This window comes from Coenobita brevimanus, chromosome 61 (genome assembly GCF_032717465.1).
Source record: "Coenobita brevimanus isolate Jiangsu-jjx chromosome 61, ASM3271746v2, whole genome shotgun sequence".
Taxonomy (NCBI): Eukaryota; Metazoa; Arthropoda; class Malacostraca; order Decapoda; family Coenobitidae; genus Coenobita; species Coenobita brevimanus.
In genome coordinates this window covers 44,483,209-44,499,158 of record NC_137014.1, presented here as the reverse complement: position 1 = coordinate 44,499,158, position 15,950 = coordinate 44,483,209, and the positions used below count along the sequence as shown (strand labels likewise).

At 40.3% G+C, this 15,950-nt stretch overlaps 1 protein-coding gene across 1 annotated transcript; it reads left to right on the top strand.

Annotated features, from left to right (window-relative positions):
- Nucleotides 1–316: 316 nt before the first annotated feature.
- On the top strand, nt 317–15,040 carry LOC145403680 (polyadenylate-binding protein-interacting protein 1-like). The gene is made up of 9 exons (XM_080275371.1): nt 317–485; nt 4,333–4,490; nt 4,959–5,047; nt 6,365–6,461; nt 7,343–7,455; nt 9,484–9,700; nt 12,270–12,512; nt 13,370–13,467; nt 14,768–15,040. Exons 1-9 carry the CDS (start codon nt 317–319, stop codon nt 14,841–14,843), a joined length of 1,260 nt encoding a protein of 419 aa, XP_080131497.1. The 3' UTR covers nt 14,844–15,040.
- The last annotated feature ends 910 nt before the right edge of the window (nt 15,041–15,950 follow it).

The following is a 15,950-nucleotide window of genomic DNA, read 5'->3' as shown; positions in this document are numbered from 1 at the left end:
GGGAATCTGTTTCCATGTGTGTTTCTGAATCTACCGAATTACTCCGAAATTGTTCGATTTATTTTTATAGAGGGTTGAGAATACCAAAAACGTCTTTGTAATAATATATTCTCTTTTTATTTATATTGTTAATAATTCACTTTATAAATATGCCGAATTTTAAGGCATTAGAATAACAAATTCACATCGTCAAAGTTTGAGAATCAAAGCAATTGCGAGGTAGATGTCCCGGGTCATCTCAATATTTGGGTGTCCCACGGCGGCGTGCAGGAACTGATTATCTTTGAGTGTGGAGTTGTGGGTGCCAGAGACCGTGATGGAGGTTGGGGTGGGACGCGGGCGAGGGCGTGGGCGGGGTGTGGGCGTGAATGAGGCGAGTGAGCTGGCCGACCTGAGACGTCCACATGTCCCTCCTGACGTGCCCCAGCAGCAGCCTCAAACACACCCCTCTCAGGACACCACCACCCAGCCACAGCCGCACACAGGTACACATGAATACACACACCATGTACACGCAAACCTGGGTCATGTGTGCGTGTTGCTTATTAGTTACATAGTATAGCAATAGATACTGATACTTTATATCTTGCTAGTCTTTTTGTCAAGTTTAGGATTGTAGGTGACATTTTAGGAGAGCTCCCACTCCTAGAATATAATCACATAGTATTTTTTCTGCCAGCTTATGAAAGTATTTGATTTAAAAAGTTGCTGGAATGTGTGATTGTGAAGCTGTAATTTATAGATCTGTTTTTACAAACAGAGCAGGTCCAGTAGGAATGACACTTAGCTTGAAAGCAACACATGTAAGTCTTAATCAAGCTATCCTGTTTTTTCTGCAGAACTTGGATATCAGAAATGAATTCCACTAATGAAAATCCTTGTCATAACTTTTCAACATCGTGTACATGAATGGGATCTCTCAGGTTTTTGTCCAGTTTGTGTTCCCTTTGAATATTGTGCTGGAGGGTGATGGTTAATGATGCTTAGTAGCAGCACATTCGGGTTGTTTTTGGATTCAGATTTCATCCGTGTTGTATACAGAGGCCTCATCTGATGGGACTCAGGAAATCCTGTATTATCACAGTGTAAAAACTAGGCAAGCTTATTGCAGGCTAAGGATTGTATGAGGTAATTAACCACTGATCTTAATCCTGACTCCATCATATATATACCATATACCGGTATATATATATATATATATATATGGTATACGGTATATACTGTATATACATATATATATTTACTGAATTTTGTTCAGCCCAGGGGGGAGTGAAAATGCCAGGTAGTGTTGAAGAGTGGACAGTTTCTATCTGCCTGTTGTGGTGGCGACCATCATCCACTTTCTTGATGTATTTGCTGCATACTTCTTCCTTTCCCTTATCGTTCTTTTTCTGTATTTGCCATTTCCCTTATTTCTCACATCGATCCTGTCACATTTTATTACTCTACTTTCCTTTTCAAGTGACTTTACATTGAGTGACAAGCCTACTGGTTTTCTGTAAGCCAGGAAACCATTTACAGCACTGGTTGGTAACCATATAACCAACCCACACATGTTCCCTATGTGTCAACAAGTGGGTTGGCAGAGGCATAGTGCCCCACCCCATAACACAACTAACTCAGTGACAGATGGCCACCCCTTACAGGATTATGATGTTTGGCTAGAGAGAGTTTCAGTTCCACTAATTACAGTCTGCTTCTTCATACTGTACTATCTCAGAAATCCAAAATACTTGATTTCAAAGACTTTATTGAAAATGGAATGTTTTGGAAAGGACAGTAGAATCATGTTGATAATTGGGAGAATAACTTAAAAAAAAAAAAAAAAAAAAAAAGTAAATGCAATAAAATAACTTATATTGTGGTAGGTGTGGGTGCTTGCCATCCACTCACTCGATGTACAGTAGTGCTGCTTTTGAGTGTCTGCCTTTCCTCTCCTCCATCCTTCTTTCCTTCCATCCTCTTCTGTCTTCCTTTCCTTCATTCTTTCCTTGTCCTTCTGCCTACGGGTAACTTTACACTCCCTCTTCTGTCTTTATTTCCTTCAGTCTTTCCTCTTCCTTCTGCCTGTGCATGACTCTACACTGAGTGACAAGCCAAATGGTTTCCAGTACACCAGGAAACCATTTACTACGCTGGGTGGTAACCATATAACCAAATTTTGGCGCCTGATGGTTTAGTGGGTAATTATTGCGCTCCAATTGGATTGAGCCAGTCGAGGTTTATATCCAAGGGGTGGTTGGGGTTGATTGCTCATGTATTGCCACTCAGGGATGAGTGAGGCTGGTCACTCTCATCTTAAATGTCAGGACCAACTGCTTAGCCCCGGGCTCCTACACACCTCATGGGGCGACATGGGATTGGATGATGGATGGATGGATGGTATTAGAAGAGAAATATCTGTTATTAAACTTGTTCACAAATAAATTTTTCTTCAAATATATGTTGATTGTATGAGGACAGACGATATTAACACCCTCTTATTGGCTGAAAAAGTAGTTTGGACAGTGGAGGTTTTTGGAAATTGGATGTTTGCATTGGGAGGTTGTTCTGAACTATATTTTTTATAATATTTATAGATATTTTAATCTAGGGGGAAAATGCATAGTTTTTATTATTTTTTTGTTTATTTATTATTATTATATATATATTTTTTGTATAGATTACAGTTCTGCTTTCAGTCACATAAAGTAGTCTCATTGGTAAAGTGGGTGCATGTAAGCTTTGAATTATAATGTACAGGTACTGTATTAAGATATGATGTTGATGCAAAGGCTGGCAAGGTTTGGTCTGATGGATGTGGCTTTAACTGTTAGCTTAAGTTAGGTTTGTTTTTTGGTGACTCAAACACATAGGGCCTATGCCCAAAATGTAATAGTCATATATATATATATATATATATATATATATATATATATATATATATATATATATATATATATATATATTTTATGGAATGGGTACTGGATACTTAAAACCCATTTTCTGTAAAATGAGTGACCTGTCAATATGGAGACAGCACAGTGTGCTGTGATCATTATGCATTGTGTGCCCATTTTGATGATGGAAAGATGAGAGAGTGAGAGCAACCTTCTTGGGTAAAGGAATAGGGAAAAGCCTGTGAAAAGATATACAGTATTCAGTTACTATATTTATATTTACAAGCAAAATCACCTTTTTTTATTTTACATATACAGTATATATGAGGCACTGTACTAGATCACAGATGAACAACTTTCACCTTATGTGGGCCAAGATTTTTTTGTCCTTTTGTTGCACATTTCACATAGCTCAGTGACAGACAAAAACAATGCTGCAGCTGTACATCCTTTTCATAGCACTACTTCATGACTAGCATCATTTTCTAGTGTTGCTCTGCATTCAAAGTGAAGAGGTGGCAGTTTTATGTTGTTAAAATTAAGATAATGCTGTACAGGTTTAAGGTAATTTTAACAAAGTAATGATGACATGAAAGGCGTACATGGCCAGAAAACCAAAGTGGAGAGAGAGAGAGAGAGAGAGAGAGAGAGAGAATCTGTGAATATTCTGGAAGGCTGTCTTCCAGCAGGTCAAGTGAGTGGAGAAAGTTGAGTGAGATCTTATATCCTGCACTGGACTAACAGAAGCAGGTATTTTCCTTTCACCTGAACTTGATCAAGATTTTCCACCTTTTGCAGCTTATTTTACTTATCTCAGTGGTACAAAAAGATAATAATATGGCTTTTCATTCTTCCCATAGCCCTTCTTCACGATTAGCATCTTATTCTAGTGTTGTTCATTCAAGATGTATAGGTGGCAATTTTAGGCCATGTTCATGTGAAAAGATTATAATGAAAATTTGGATTTGTTTATGGAGGTGCAAATGATCTTAGTTAATTTTGTCAGGCACTGTTTAGTACACATTATCTCCAGATTTAAACTCTTTAGTCTTATATATATATTTATAAAACTCCTGCTAACTCCAGGCTGTTTTATTCAGTTTTATAAACAGTTTTTGATAGAGGATAGATGTATCCTCCATTTACCCATGCGCTACAAGAGATTTCCCCAAAGTGAGAGTGAAGGTGGCAGAAGGTGGTTATGCTGGTGTTGGTTTGCTTTCATCTTATGAATGATGAGTGAATGGAAGCATGGCCAGTTGGATTTGGCAGATTTGGGCTGTCTGGACATTGCTACTCCTTGCCTTGCCCTAGGGAGGGAAAAGAGGTCTGGATGATGATGATTGTTTTTTCAGACATGCTTGACTCAAAAATCTACTTTTTTCGTTTGTTTCATTGCAGATGCTTGAGTTAGTGTAATCTGTACTTATGTGTTTGTATTTTTACCCACCAGACGCTCAAGAGTCAAAATCCAAGAAGACAGTTTCCTTATCAGCGGATGCTCCGGAGTTTATACCAAGGTTTATACAACAGCCGACACAACCACCACCAGCACAGCAGCCGCCAGTCCAGATAGCAAACCCAGCACAGAACATACAACAGATACATCAGGTTGGCAGCGAAGCAAATTTGTGCAGTAGTTTTCGTCTGGTAGCAATATAGTTTTGTTCTTGTAACTAAGATACTGTATGTTTTTCCTTGCCCCCCCCTTTTTTTTTTTTTTTTTTGAAGTGGTTTTCCACTCATAGCTTTTTTTTTTTTTTTTTTTTTTTTTTTTTTTTTCCCCCCATATAACTAAGATTTGTTTCTAGTTTTCCTCATTGCGGTAGTTTTCCTCTCATAACTACCAGTATGATTTGTTTTTAAGGAATATCAAGTGATGTGGGAAGACTTAACAAAATCAGATCCTCAGCCTACCACAAGTCACATAACAAACAGTTGTACATCAGATGAACAGTGACTTGGTTACAAAAGGTAACTGGAGCAGTGTTAGTGTCAGCACATACTGGTAGTGTTATGTATTTTGTGTACTGCATAGTGTAAATTGCATAGTGTAACATGGGTATAATTGTTTATCAGGTACCGCAGCCCCAGATCCACTATATGTGTCACCCAGTGGTGTTGCAGGTCAACAACCTAGTTGTACAGCTCACACTCAAACCTAACAAGTGAGTATAGTCCTTTCTCTGCTATCATATACAATGATATTCAAATATATGGAATACTAGTATGTCAAAGGTCTTTCTTTCGTACACCAAAATTGGCAGAATGATAAAATCTTTTGTTTATTTTTCATGGGTTCATTTGTAAACACTAACAGTTCATTGTTAATCAGAGTTGTTACTGTGGATGTATGTAAGGTATTAACTATTTTGAAAGAAAGTGAACTTTAATAGTTTCAAGACTGTCTCATACTGTATGAGACTTCATCTATTTTGTCAGCATGGAATTTTGCTGTGGTTTGATATTTTATTTTTCCAAAACTACATGTACCTTGTAAATTATGAATGATACTGTATACCAGTATCATCATCATCTAATCCAATATTGTTGGTTAAATAGTTACTGACAGGGATACTGGTATGTTTAACAGTGCTTTGATATACACACTTACTCTTCAGACACATTGCTGTAGTACTGCCCTGTACATTGTATACATTTTTTTTTTTTTTATAAATAGCCGGACACCACAATCCCATAAAGGGTAGCCATTTGTCTTTGAGTTACAGTGGCCCCACGCGTTTAGCAGTTTAATTAGTCTGGTGAAACCATCGCTAAATACGGTGTACTTTATATGGGAAAACTATCAAGTAGTCTGTGCTCATCCTCCAAGTCACTGTTTTGACCCCTGATTTCGTACTTTAAGTGCTGAAAATGAAACACTGTGTATTAGCAATACATTATACAGATACAGTACTGTATGGTTATACATCTACTCACCAGTGAAAAACACCAAATGCTCGGCACTATGAGAGAAAAAAAGGCACCCAAGGTCGCCAGATGCTCACAGCAATGATAACAATGGCGTCTGGTGGCAGACAGTCAAGGCATTTCATGCCCCACATCGCTAAACGTGTAAGACAATCACTAAATGAGCGGGATTGATACCTTTTCTAACCTGTCGCTAAACACGAAAATTGCTAACTTGAAACACGTTAAACACAAGGGACCACTGTAGTTGTTTATGGGGGGGTCACCAACCCTTCACCAACGCACTTGATGACATGTAGGGAACACGTATGGGTTGGTTATAGGGTTACCACCCAGCATTGTAAATGGTTTTCCAGCTTACGGAAATCCATGTGTATATTCCAGGTGAACATTTATATCATTATTACTTTTAATTTATACTTTGGGGGGACAAGGTACAGAAAGGAGGAATTGAATGAAAAATATGGTGCAATACAAGTAAATGATGTCAAACACGGTAGCAGTGGAGCCTCACTGCTGTTTGTCACTTTGCAAACAATGTTCATTTGCTTCAGGTTTGACCAGGTGGCGAGACAGCTGACGACAATACTATCATGGCAGGTGCAGGATGCGTACCTTATGAAAGAGCTAATCACCGTCATATTTGAACAGGTACCACCACTTGTTGCATCTACAGGAGAGGGTCTGTCAGATTGTATCATATAGTTTATAAAGACCCCAATATGCTTGCATGTGTCATCCTGGGTCACCTAATGGCGGCTCTTCACACTGATCGGTCTCTGGCAGCCTCTCTATTCAGTCCTTTATCTCTGAGGTCACACTCTGACCTCATCCCAGTTTTTTTTTTCCTATCAATAATGTCCATTTTTTTATTTGTGTATATAAGTTTTCTGCAGTAAATGCATGTCTTTCTTAGACACTGCATTTTTATGTATTGTACAGGTGAATATACAGTTTTATTTCTTACAGTTTAGTAAAAGGAATTACTATGATATTCATGGTGCTGTTTTTGAATAAATTTGTGTGTTATTTCTTGTAACTGATTTTAATATATATTTACACTGGGATGTTTAAAACACCAGGACTGTACTGTTATTAGGCTGACCTTTGCAAGTATGGAATGTTGCCCTTCAGATTGTATATACTGGTATACAGCATACATATGTACAGTATTCCTATTTAGTAGCAATAGTGCTTATTGTTTTGGTGTTTATTTTAACTAAATTAAAAAAGGGGCTTGGGGATTTTCAACCTTTATTGTAATGGGTTCTCTTTATAAACAGGTGTATGGCTATTTTATATCATGTCATCATTGTATACTGCAACAATGTTTGATTTGTCTCTGTGTGTTAAATATTGTCAGTGAATGTCGTTCTTTACCATAACAGTCAGTTTATGTACAGTATTTCATAAGAACTCTCCACTTGAAATTGTATTGTTTAATTTATGGGTGTTTATTAGATTACTATACTTAGCATATACTGAATTAGTAAATGCCTTTTTGATCTTTGAAAATTTATTTGTCTTCTCAGGGTGTAGGTGAGGTCAACTTCCGGTACAGCGGTGCTCGGTTGTGTCAGCATCTCTCCAAGAATGTCACTCAGGCCTACAATGGACCCACGTTTAAAACTATCTTGCTGCAGAGGTACACCATACTATTCTCTGCTGTACTAAGTATTCATAGTTTGTTGCTCTTCTCTGTGGTGTTTGTCTTGAAATGCTAATGGTCATCCTTTCTTTTTCAACCATTTTTTATAGAGTATATGCTTTATTGGCTGTCCTGCCATTATTTTAGAAGTGTTCTTGCAGTGTTCATTGTGTACAGTTCATCTGAGTGTTTTTACATATGTTGTAGTATTTGGCAGTTTTGATACTTCATCATTTTGTAAGGCAGTGTTCCATGCTTGAGGGCTGCTTTCTGACCTGCATTGTTGCCTGCAGCATTACAGGCAAGTCCCTTAATCATGAGATTCTTTCTTAGGATCATGTCCCACATTTCTTGGTCTACCAGCAGGGGCTGCCCCTTCCATAGTTAGGTCCACACAGTTGCCCACATTTTCCTTACATGTCCAAACAGCATCAAGCTACTTGCATACATCGCCGACGAGTCAGTGCATTCAGGTGGCCCAGGGCTGAGCAACAACATCCTTGCTAACAATCATAGCCCACATTTTAAAATCTCATACTCAGAGGGTTAATGGAGCTACATATCCTTAAGGGTATGAGAGCCAGCTCCTAAGCCAGGTAAAATAAAGTAATAGTAAGCACAGTAACATGAAAATGTATCATTTGCTCAGTGGGTTAAAAAGATCATTATTATAATTGAATAATAGAGTATTGATGTTGAGGTTCATCAGACAAGAGATTGATTTTATTACCTTACAGATAGTACTCATTACAAATGCCTTAACAATTTTTTATGTTAATTTTGCCCTGCAGTTCACCATAAATTTCAAAAATGCTTATATTGGTACTTTTTTTTTTTTTTTTTTTTTTTTTTTTTTTTTTTTGTCAAACTTAACCCTTTAACCGCGGGTGTCATTCCAGAATGACGTTGCAAAAACTGGACCAAACCGCGGGTGTCATTCTCGAATGTTTGTGAATATTTTGAATACCCCGCGTTTTTTCCGTGCGCCAATTGTTTCAAGGGAGAGTAGCTATTAAGTTCTTTCACTCCAGCCGACCCCCCCCTCCCTCTGTCCCCCCCGGGGCCCCACCTCCCACCCCCTGGGCCCCCACCCCACCCCTGACCAAGCGCGCATCAGTATCTGTCCAGCTGTGTGAGTGACAACACATGTTGATGTGGCAGTGAAGTGCAGGCAATTACAGTGCCTTTTACCTGTCTCAGTGAACACAGAGTGGGTGTTTATCGTATGTGCAGTGTTCATATATGTTTATAGTATTATTATCAGAATGTGATTGGCATTTGGTAATGGTGTGTGAGCGAAAAATAGTGATTACAACACCGCTGATGTGGCAGTGAAGTGCAGGCAATTACAGTGCCTTTTACCTGCCTCAGTGAACACAGAGTGGGTGTTTATCATATGTGCAGTGTTCATATATGTTTATAGTATTATTATCAGAATGAGGTTGGCATTTGGTAATGGTGTGTGAGCGAAAAATAGTGATTACAACACCGCTGATGTGGCAGTGAAGTGCAGGTAATTACAGTGCCTTTTACCTGCCTCAGTGAACACAGAGTGGGTGTTTATCGTATGTGCAGTGTTCATATATGTTTATAGTATTATTATCAGAATGAGGTTGGCATTTGGTAATGGTGTATGAGCGAAGGTAATGATGTGTGAGCGAAAAATAGTGATTTTACACCCCTCACTTCTAACGGCACTGCCCGTCCTGTGAAAGTCAACAAAGTCATGAAACCTACATCAATGGAAAGCTGAAGGTTAGTACTTTCTAATAGTACCTTATTTTTTTCTCTAGCTTTATTCTGTGCAGAGTTATTAAGGTTTAAAGGTTTGTTTACATTTGGCTGAAACCCCCGCGGGAGAGGACAGTCAGACCAAAACAATACCCGCGGTTAAAGGGTTAAGGTGCCAGTTATATGGGGGGGAAAAAAAAGGTAAGTTATTTTGGACACAACTGCAACTTGTAAAGATGACTCCCTGTATATGAAGTGACTGATCATCGTCATCAGCATCATCACTGTTTACAGATGCCAAGAGGAGTATGAGGTGCGTGAGGTGTACTTACAATCAGAGCCAAGCCGTGTGTGCGGATTCACCCTTTTCCTGGCGGAGCTTTTAACACAGCTGGTGACGGCCACGGGTCAGCCCCTTGACATCCTCCAGACAGCCCTATGCCACCTCCTCTCAACTCTTCTCTCACAGCCAACAGACCAAAACCTTAAGTGTGTGGCTCAGGTCCTTAAGGTGAGACTCTAGCATGTATTCTGAGTGGCATAGGGGGCTTCTTATCACCATTTCATGGTGGTTTATTTTTTATATTACAGTTTGTATTTTGATTTAATACCATCGTAGTTTAGATCAATAATGTCCATGAGGATATTAGGGTATAATGTGCAGAATACGTAGTGAAGGAAGGGTTGTTACTGAACCCCCTGAGAAGTGCATAGCCAGGGATTTGGCACCCTTTTTAACATGACAGCGGTTGAGTTGGCTCCATCAGATAGGTATATGTGAAGCAACAGAATGTGCTGAAAGTTTTAGGCGTATCAGGTAGAGCCAGGATTCTGAGGACTTGAATGATGAGTGAATGGAAGTGTGGCCCATTGAATTGGGCAAACTTGGTTTGTCTGGACATTGTTACTCCTTGCCCTGCCCTAGGATGAGAAAAGAGGTCCAGATGATGATGATGATGATGATGATAAATAACTAATCTTATGGGGGAAATTACTTAAAAGTCTGTCATTTTGGAAAAGTTGTCCCCTTAACCCCCAAATGTACATCAAACTGGTTACCAGCGAATGCTAACAACCTGGAAAAGAAATGAGTAAAGCCTGTTTAATGGAAATGAACAATATTGTAAGATTCTTACCTGTCTCTGACTGACGACATTGCTTGAATGGACAGGAGAGGGGGGAGGAGTTCAGAAATATCCGGCCATATTTGTTTTCGGCCATAACCGTGTTGGGCCGAAGACGTTTAAGCTGTACCTGACCTAACCCAGCCTATATTTTGGCCATGAGGCACTTCAGCCATTTGTCATTTTAGGCCGCTACAGCCAAAATGGTTTACGGCCAATATGAGCAGGATGCTGGGGGGGTCCAAGGCTTGAGGCGGACTACAGCCTCTCAACACTAAGCAAGTGTGCTGCTGCCTCTGTGCCACTTCCTCCTCATCAACCCCTCTCCATCAGGAACCCCTCAAAGTTCAGTGTGGAGGCAACAGAAGCAGTGTAGTTGTCGCCCTCAGATGCCTCCGTGTCGTCATAAGTCGTTAATTCATTGAGCTTACCAAACAGGCGTGGCATTTCCATATTTTCTCTTGTAATGAGTCTTTCACAGGTCACTTATTATCCCTGGATTACCTCAGGTACTGGTAGGTAGGTGCACCCATCATCCACTCACTCAGTATAGTGCTGCCCTATTGTCTCTACACTGAGTGACAAGCTGAATGGTTCACTGTAACCCAGGAAACCATTTACCACCCCTGGATGGTAACCATATAACCAGACTATGACGCCTGGTGGTTTAGTGGGTAATTAAGGTGCTCCTGTTGGATTGAGCCTGTGTAGGTTTATGTCTGTGGAGTGGTTGGGGTTCATTGCTCACGTAATGCCACTCAAGGATGAGTGAGACTGGTCACTCTCATCTTAAATGTCAGGACCAACTTGCCTAGTCCTGGGCTCCTGCACTCCTCATGGGGCAACACAGGATTAGATGATGAATGAATGAATGACCTCTGAAAACTATAAATGAGGATTTAGAATGCATGATACACTGCCGCATCCAGTCAGAGCTGTGGTTGATAAACAACACGGCCAGTTGGAGAGATTGATTGTAAACACTGCCAGTGGCAACCTGCCAGCTTTCTTGAATACACCGATTTTGTTTTTCTCCACTCACTGCTTGTAGTCAAAATTTAACAGTTAATTATCTGTTTTACGTATGTACCAAAATTACTTAACTTGATATCGTGAGTTTGTTGTTATAGGTGGAATCGTTTCCGTATTTTCTATTTAAATGGATCTTTTACAGGTTACTTTTTATTATTCCTGGATTACCGAAGCTACTGGGCATCTTTATAAACTTGCCCCTGAATGCTGTAAATGAGGATTTAGAATGCGTGATACACTGATGCATCCAGTCAGAGCAGTGGTTGATAAACAACACGGCCAGTTGGAAAGATTGTTTGTAAACTGCCGGTGGCGACCTGCCAGCTTCCTTGGATGCCCATATTTTGTTTCTTTCCACTCACTTCCTGCAGTCACAGTTCAACTGTTAGCTATCTGTGTTACATAATGCACCAGAATTACTTGAAATCATAAGTTTGTTAGTATAGGTAGAATCGCCATACCCATCCAGTGAAGAATTATGTGGTGTGATTAATTCTTTACCAGACAGGCGCAGCATTTCCCTATTTTCAATTGAAATGAGTCTTTCACAGGGTATTGTTTATTTTTCTTGGAGTACCACAGCTACTGGGCATAATTATAAACATACCTATGAAAGCTTTAAGTAAGGATTAAAATTGCATGATACACTGACACATCCAGTCAGTGCAGTGGGTGGCAAACAAATGATATTGCAAACTGTTGCATGATGTTGTCACGTATTATGAATTTGCTGTTCAGAAATGCGCTTTCTAGGAGATTCCGCCATCTGTATATTCTCGCTGAGAATTGTTGAATGAAATGTTAAAATGAATTTGTTGCCTGCTCTGCATGCAATGTTTCTCCTCATAACTGTGACATCCACTTAATCTACAATAGTACTATTACAGTGCCATTGATAATGAATGAGATATTGGTGCCCCTCAGTGCACGGGCAGCAGCCTGGACAACAGCCACCGTAGTGAGATGGACAAAGTGATGTGTCAGGTGAAGGATGCTGCCATGACCGCCCCCCTCCAGTCCCCCAACACGCGGGCACTCCTCTTGGCTGTCATTGAGCTCCGTGCTGCCAACTGGGGTCGCGGTCCACCCTCTCCCACGCCCTCACCCGCTTCATCTCAAACACTCTCAGACTCACCTGCGTCCACACCCACACATGCGAATGTCCCAGTATGTTTTTCTGGTACAGTGTTTATTTTGTGTTGGTCTAGTGTTCCCTCTATCCTATTTTTTTTTCCTTGCACCTTGGCTCACCCTCACACGCCCTCTCTCCCGACAGTCCGTGACACCTGCATCCTCATCCACACACACCTCTTTCCTGGTATGTTTGCCTGCCATGGTGTGTATTTTGCTTCGTATTTTCTTTTATCGATTATGGAGCTATCATCTTAAATATCAGGACCAACCTGCCTAGCCTTGGGCTCCTATGCTTCTCATGGGGCAACACAGAATTAGATGATGTATGTGGAGGACAGGTTGACATGGAGGCAGTTATTTGGTGGCCACTCCCAATGTTGCCTGTAAATGATCCATAAAATACCCAGGTATGTGAATACTGTGAGAACAGGCAGTTTTATAAGTCCTCAGGTAAGGTAAGAAAACTTGCTTAATAAAGTACCATGGTTACTCACACAGTTGATCTGCCAGTACCCACTTTGAAAATGCCTATTATACACTATCAGTTGGATGTTAAAAAACTGTGACATTTCAAAACATTCCCCTTGTTTGTGTTTTTTCTATTGCTGGGGATGGTTTACAAGTTCTCTTCCTACCTAAGAAGTTGATTTGCCAGTTTCGCAGTTTGTAGTGGTAATTTTACACACACACACACACACACGCACACACACACAAAAAAATCCTTGAAACGTAGCTCTTAACTTGTAATGATCCCCCCCCCCCTTGCTTGAACAGTTATTTTGCTTTGGTTCAGGTGGTATTATTTTCCTCAGTTTACAGCACCAGTTGTGTGAAAAACACTTGATATTTTAAAACTTTGCGACAGTGAAAACTATATATTTCCCCTGCAGCTTGGGACAGTTTACTATGGTCCAGGCGGTGTTATACAGCGCGTGGAGGAGGATTTGGATGATTCCGCCAGTGATAATGATGACCCTTCATATTATGGGTAAGGCTGCAACTATGTTAACCTCTTTTTGAACTGAATATGTGAAAGTATTAATGTACTGTGTATCAAAGATGGAGTGGAAATGGGTTATTTTAAAGGAGCATGTGGGAGTTGCATTGAGAGACTGACAGACAAATGAGAAAGTTATGGAGCATAGAGGTGTTGATGTGGATGTGCTGGGAACTATTAGGAGGAGTATCGTGAGATGTTATGGTCACATGAAGAGATTGGAGAATGATAGATTTGCCCGGAGAATTTGAGTTGAAAGGAAAGAGGGGGAGGGGTTGACTGAGGATGAGGTGGTGAAATGGAGTGGAGAGGTCTCTTAATGTTGTTTTGTGAATTGGAGAAAAGGCTGCTGGACAGCAGAGGAGAGGGTGGCATGGAGTCAGTTTGTTTTGAAGAGCCTCTCTAGGATCAAAACATGAGGCTATATATACCAGTAGTTATTTACCACCATTTTGATCTCTGTAGAAATCATCATGATCATCCAGGCCTGCTTTCCCACCCTATGGTAGGGTGAGTAGAAACATCCGGACAGCCCAAGTGAAATGATTAGTGAAAATGTTGATGTTCATTGAAGAAGAATGATGCGCCAGCATGACTGGCCATGTCACTGGATATGCTGTCGATAGTTCTCCCACTTTTGTACTTTATCTTTCATTGTTTCTGGATTCTACATCACCCCATCTATACTGTACAGTAGGTGGAAGATGAAGAGCAGTGATGGGGAAGGTCAGGCTGATTAAAGAAACTCTGGTGAGGGAATAACAGGATGGTTTCCAGAGCAGTAAGGGATGTGTGGATTGCATTTACAGAAAATGGGGTAACATGTGAAGTACTGAAAGACATTTATGGTTTTAATGGGTCTGAAGAAAGGATTTAACAAGGTAAGCAAGGAAGGTTATGTACATATGGTTGTAAAATCAGTCTTTAGCTGAAAGTAGAGGGTAGGAATAATAATTATAATTATAGATTACCATTTGCTATCTATATAACTGCTGTCAAACTTCAGTTAGTTCCCACTGTTATACTTTTGCTTGTTTCTGTATTTAACCTCACACCATCTTTTAAGTGAGGATAGGAGTAGGGATACTGATGATGACAGTACTAGATCTGTTCGCATTTCAGGTATCTGTTTGTATTTCCCACTTTTATGCCTTCTGTTTCTCTATTTCTTGATTGTATCTCACTCCACATTTATGTGAAAATAAAGTTAGTGATCATGGTGAGGATGATATGATGCTGAGGGTGATGGTGATGATGGTAATGATTTTCAGCTGCTTGATCTATCTTTCAGCTGGTCACCGGCAGTAGAGGAGCTTGAAGGAGACGTGGCAGAGGCTTTTGAGGAGTTCCTGCGACTGCAACAATGAACCCAGCCCCTTCCCTCCCTTCCCCTTAGCTGCATTCACACCCAAACATGACCCTGCCCCGCCCATACTGGCTCTCTTAATCCACAACTATGCTTCCCACATCATGCCCATAACTGCTCCTCTTCATAATGACTGTCCTGCCTAATACCATAGTTGGCCTCATAAAGTGCATCACACACTCATGACTTCCATGCACCTTAAATGCATCACACACTCATGACTTCCACACACCTTAAATGCATCACACACTCATGACTTCCACACATCATAAATGTATCCACACACCTTTAATGCATCACACACTCATGACTTCCACACACCTTAAATGCATCACACACTCATGACTTCCACACACCTTAAATGCATCACACACTCATGACTTCCACACACCCTAAATGCGTCACTCACTCTTTAACACTCATCCATCTTGCTCTGTTCCTCTCTTCTCCACAACCAGACTTTTCTAACAACAGTACTTTCATTCATGTTGTTTGTGTTTCCCAGCCCACAGTAGATATCATATGGCCACATCTCACACTTACAAGACTCATAGACCTTTCTATGCACCCATCCACCACCATACATTAAAAAACATTCACTGTTCCTGCTCTCCTCTTCACAGCTAAACTTATACCATTACTATAACTGTCCCACCCAATCCCATAGTTGACATCATACAATGAGATCACACACTCTACACTCATCCACAGTAACTGCATCACCCACTCCAAAGATTCATCCACAATCATGCATTCTTTACCACTCTCTCCATCTTGCTGTCTTCTCCACAATTAGACTTTTCTTACAACCATTGCCATCTCCATAGTTAATCTCATACATCCACATCATACACTCATTCACTCACTCACTCTGACAGATCATTGAATGGCAAGGACCCAACAGTGCAAGTTTTGCTACGTCCCCTGTGAATGTCGTGTTAGCATTGATCCTACTCAACAAATACTCTGGTTAGAGATAGACAAAAGCCTTATATATTCCTCCCCTTTACCTATTACCCCATTTCTTAGGGACTTAAACAAATGGGTAGAAGAGTTAAAAGAAACGCCTTATTCTCCCTTCAACCTTCTGTCCATTTCCTTAACCTCT

Excerpts from the sequence above, each read along its gene's own strand:
- LOC145403680 (XM_080275371.1), top strand. The coding sequence starts at position 317 with ATGGAGGTTGGGGTGGGACGCGGGCGAGGGCGTGGGCGGGGTGTGGGC. Across the intron at positions 486-4,332 it reads CCAGCCACAGCCGCACACAG|ACGCTCAAGAGTCAAAATCC; the intron begins GTACACATGAAT and ends TTTACCCACCAG. Across the intron at positions 5,048-6,364 it reads CTCACACTCAAACCTAACAA|GTTTGACCAGGTGGCGAGAC; the intron begins GTGAGTATAGTC and ends CATTTGCTTCAG.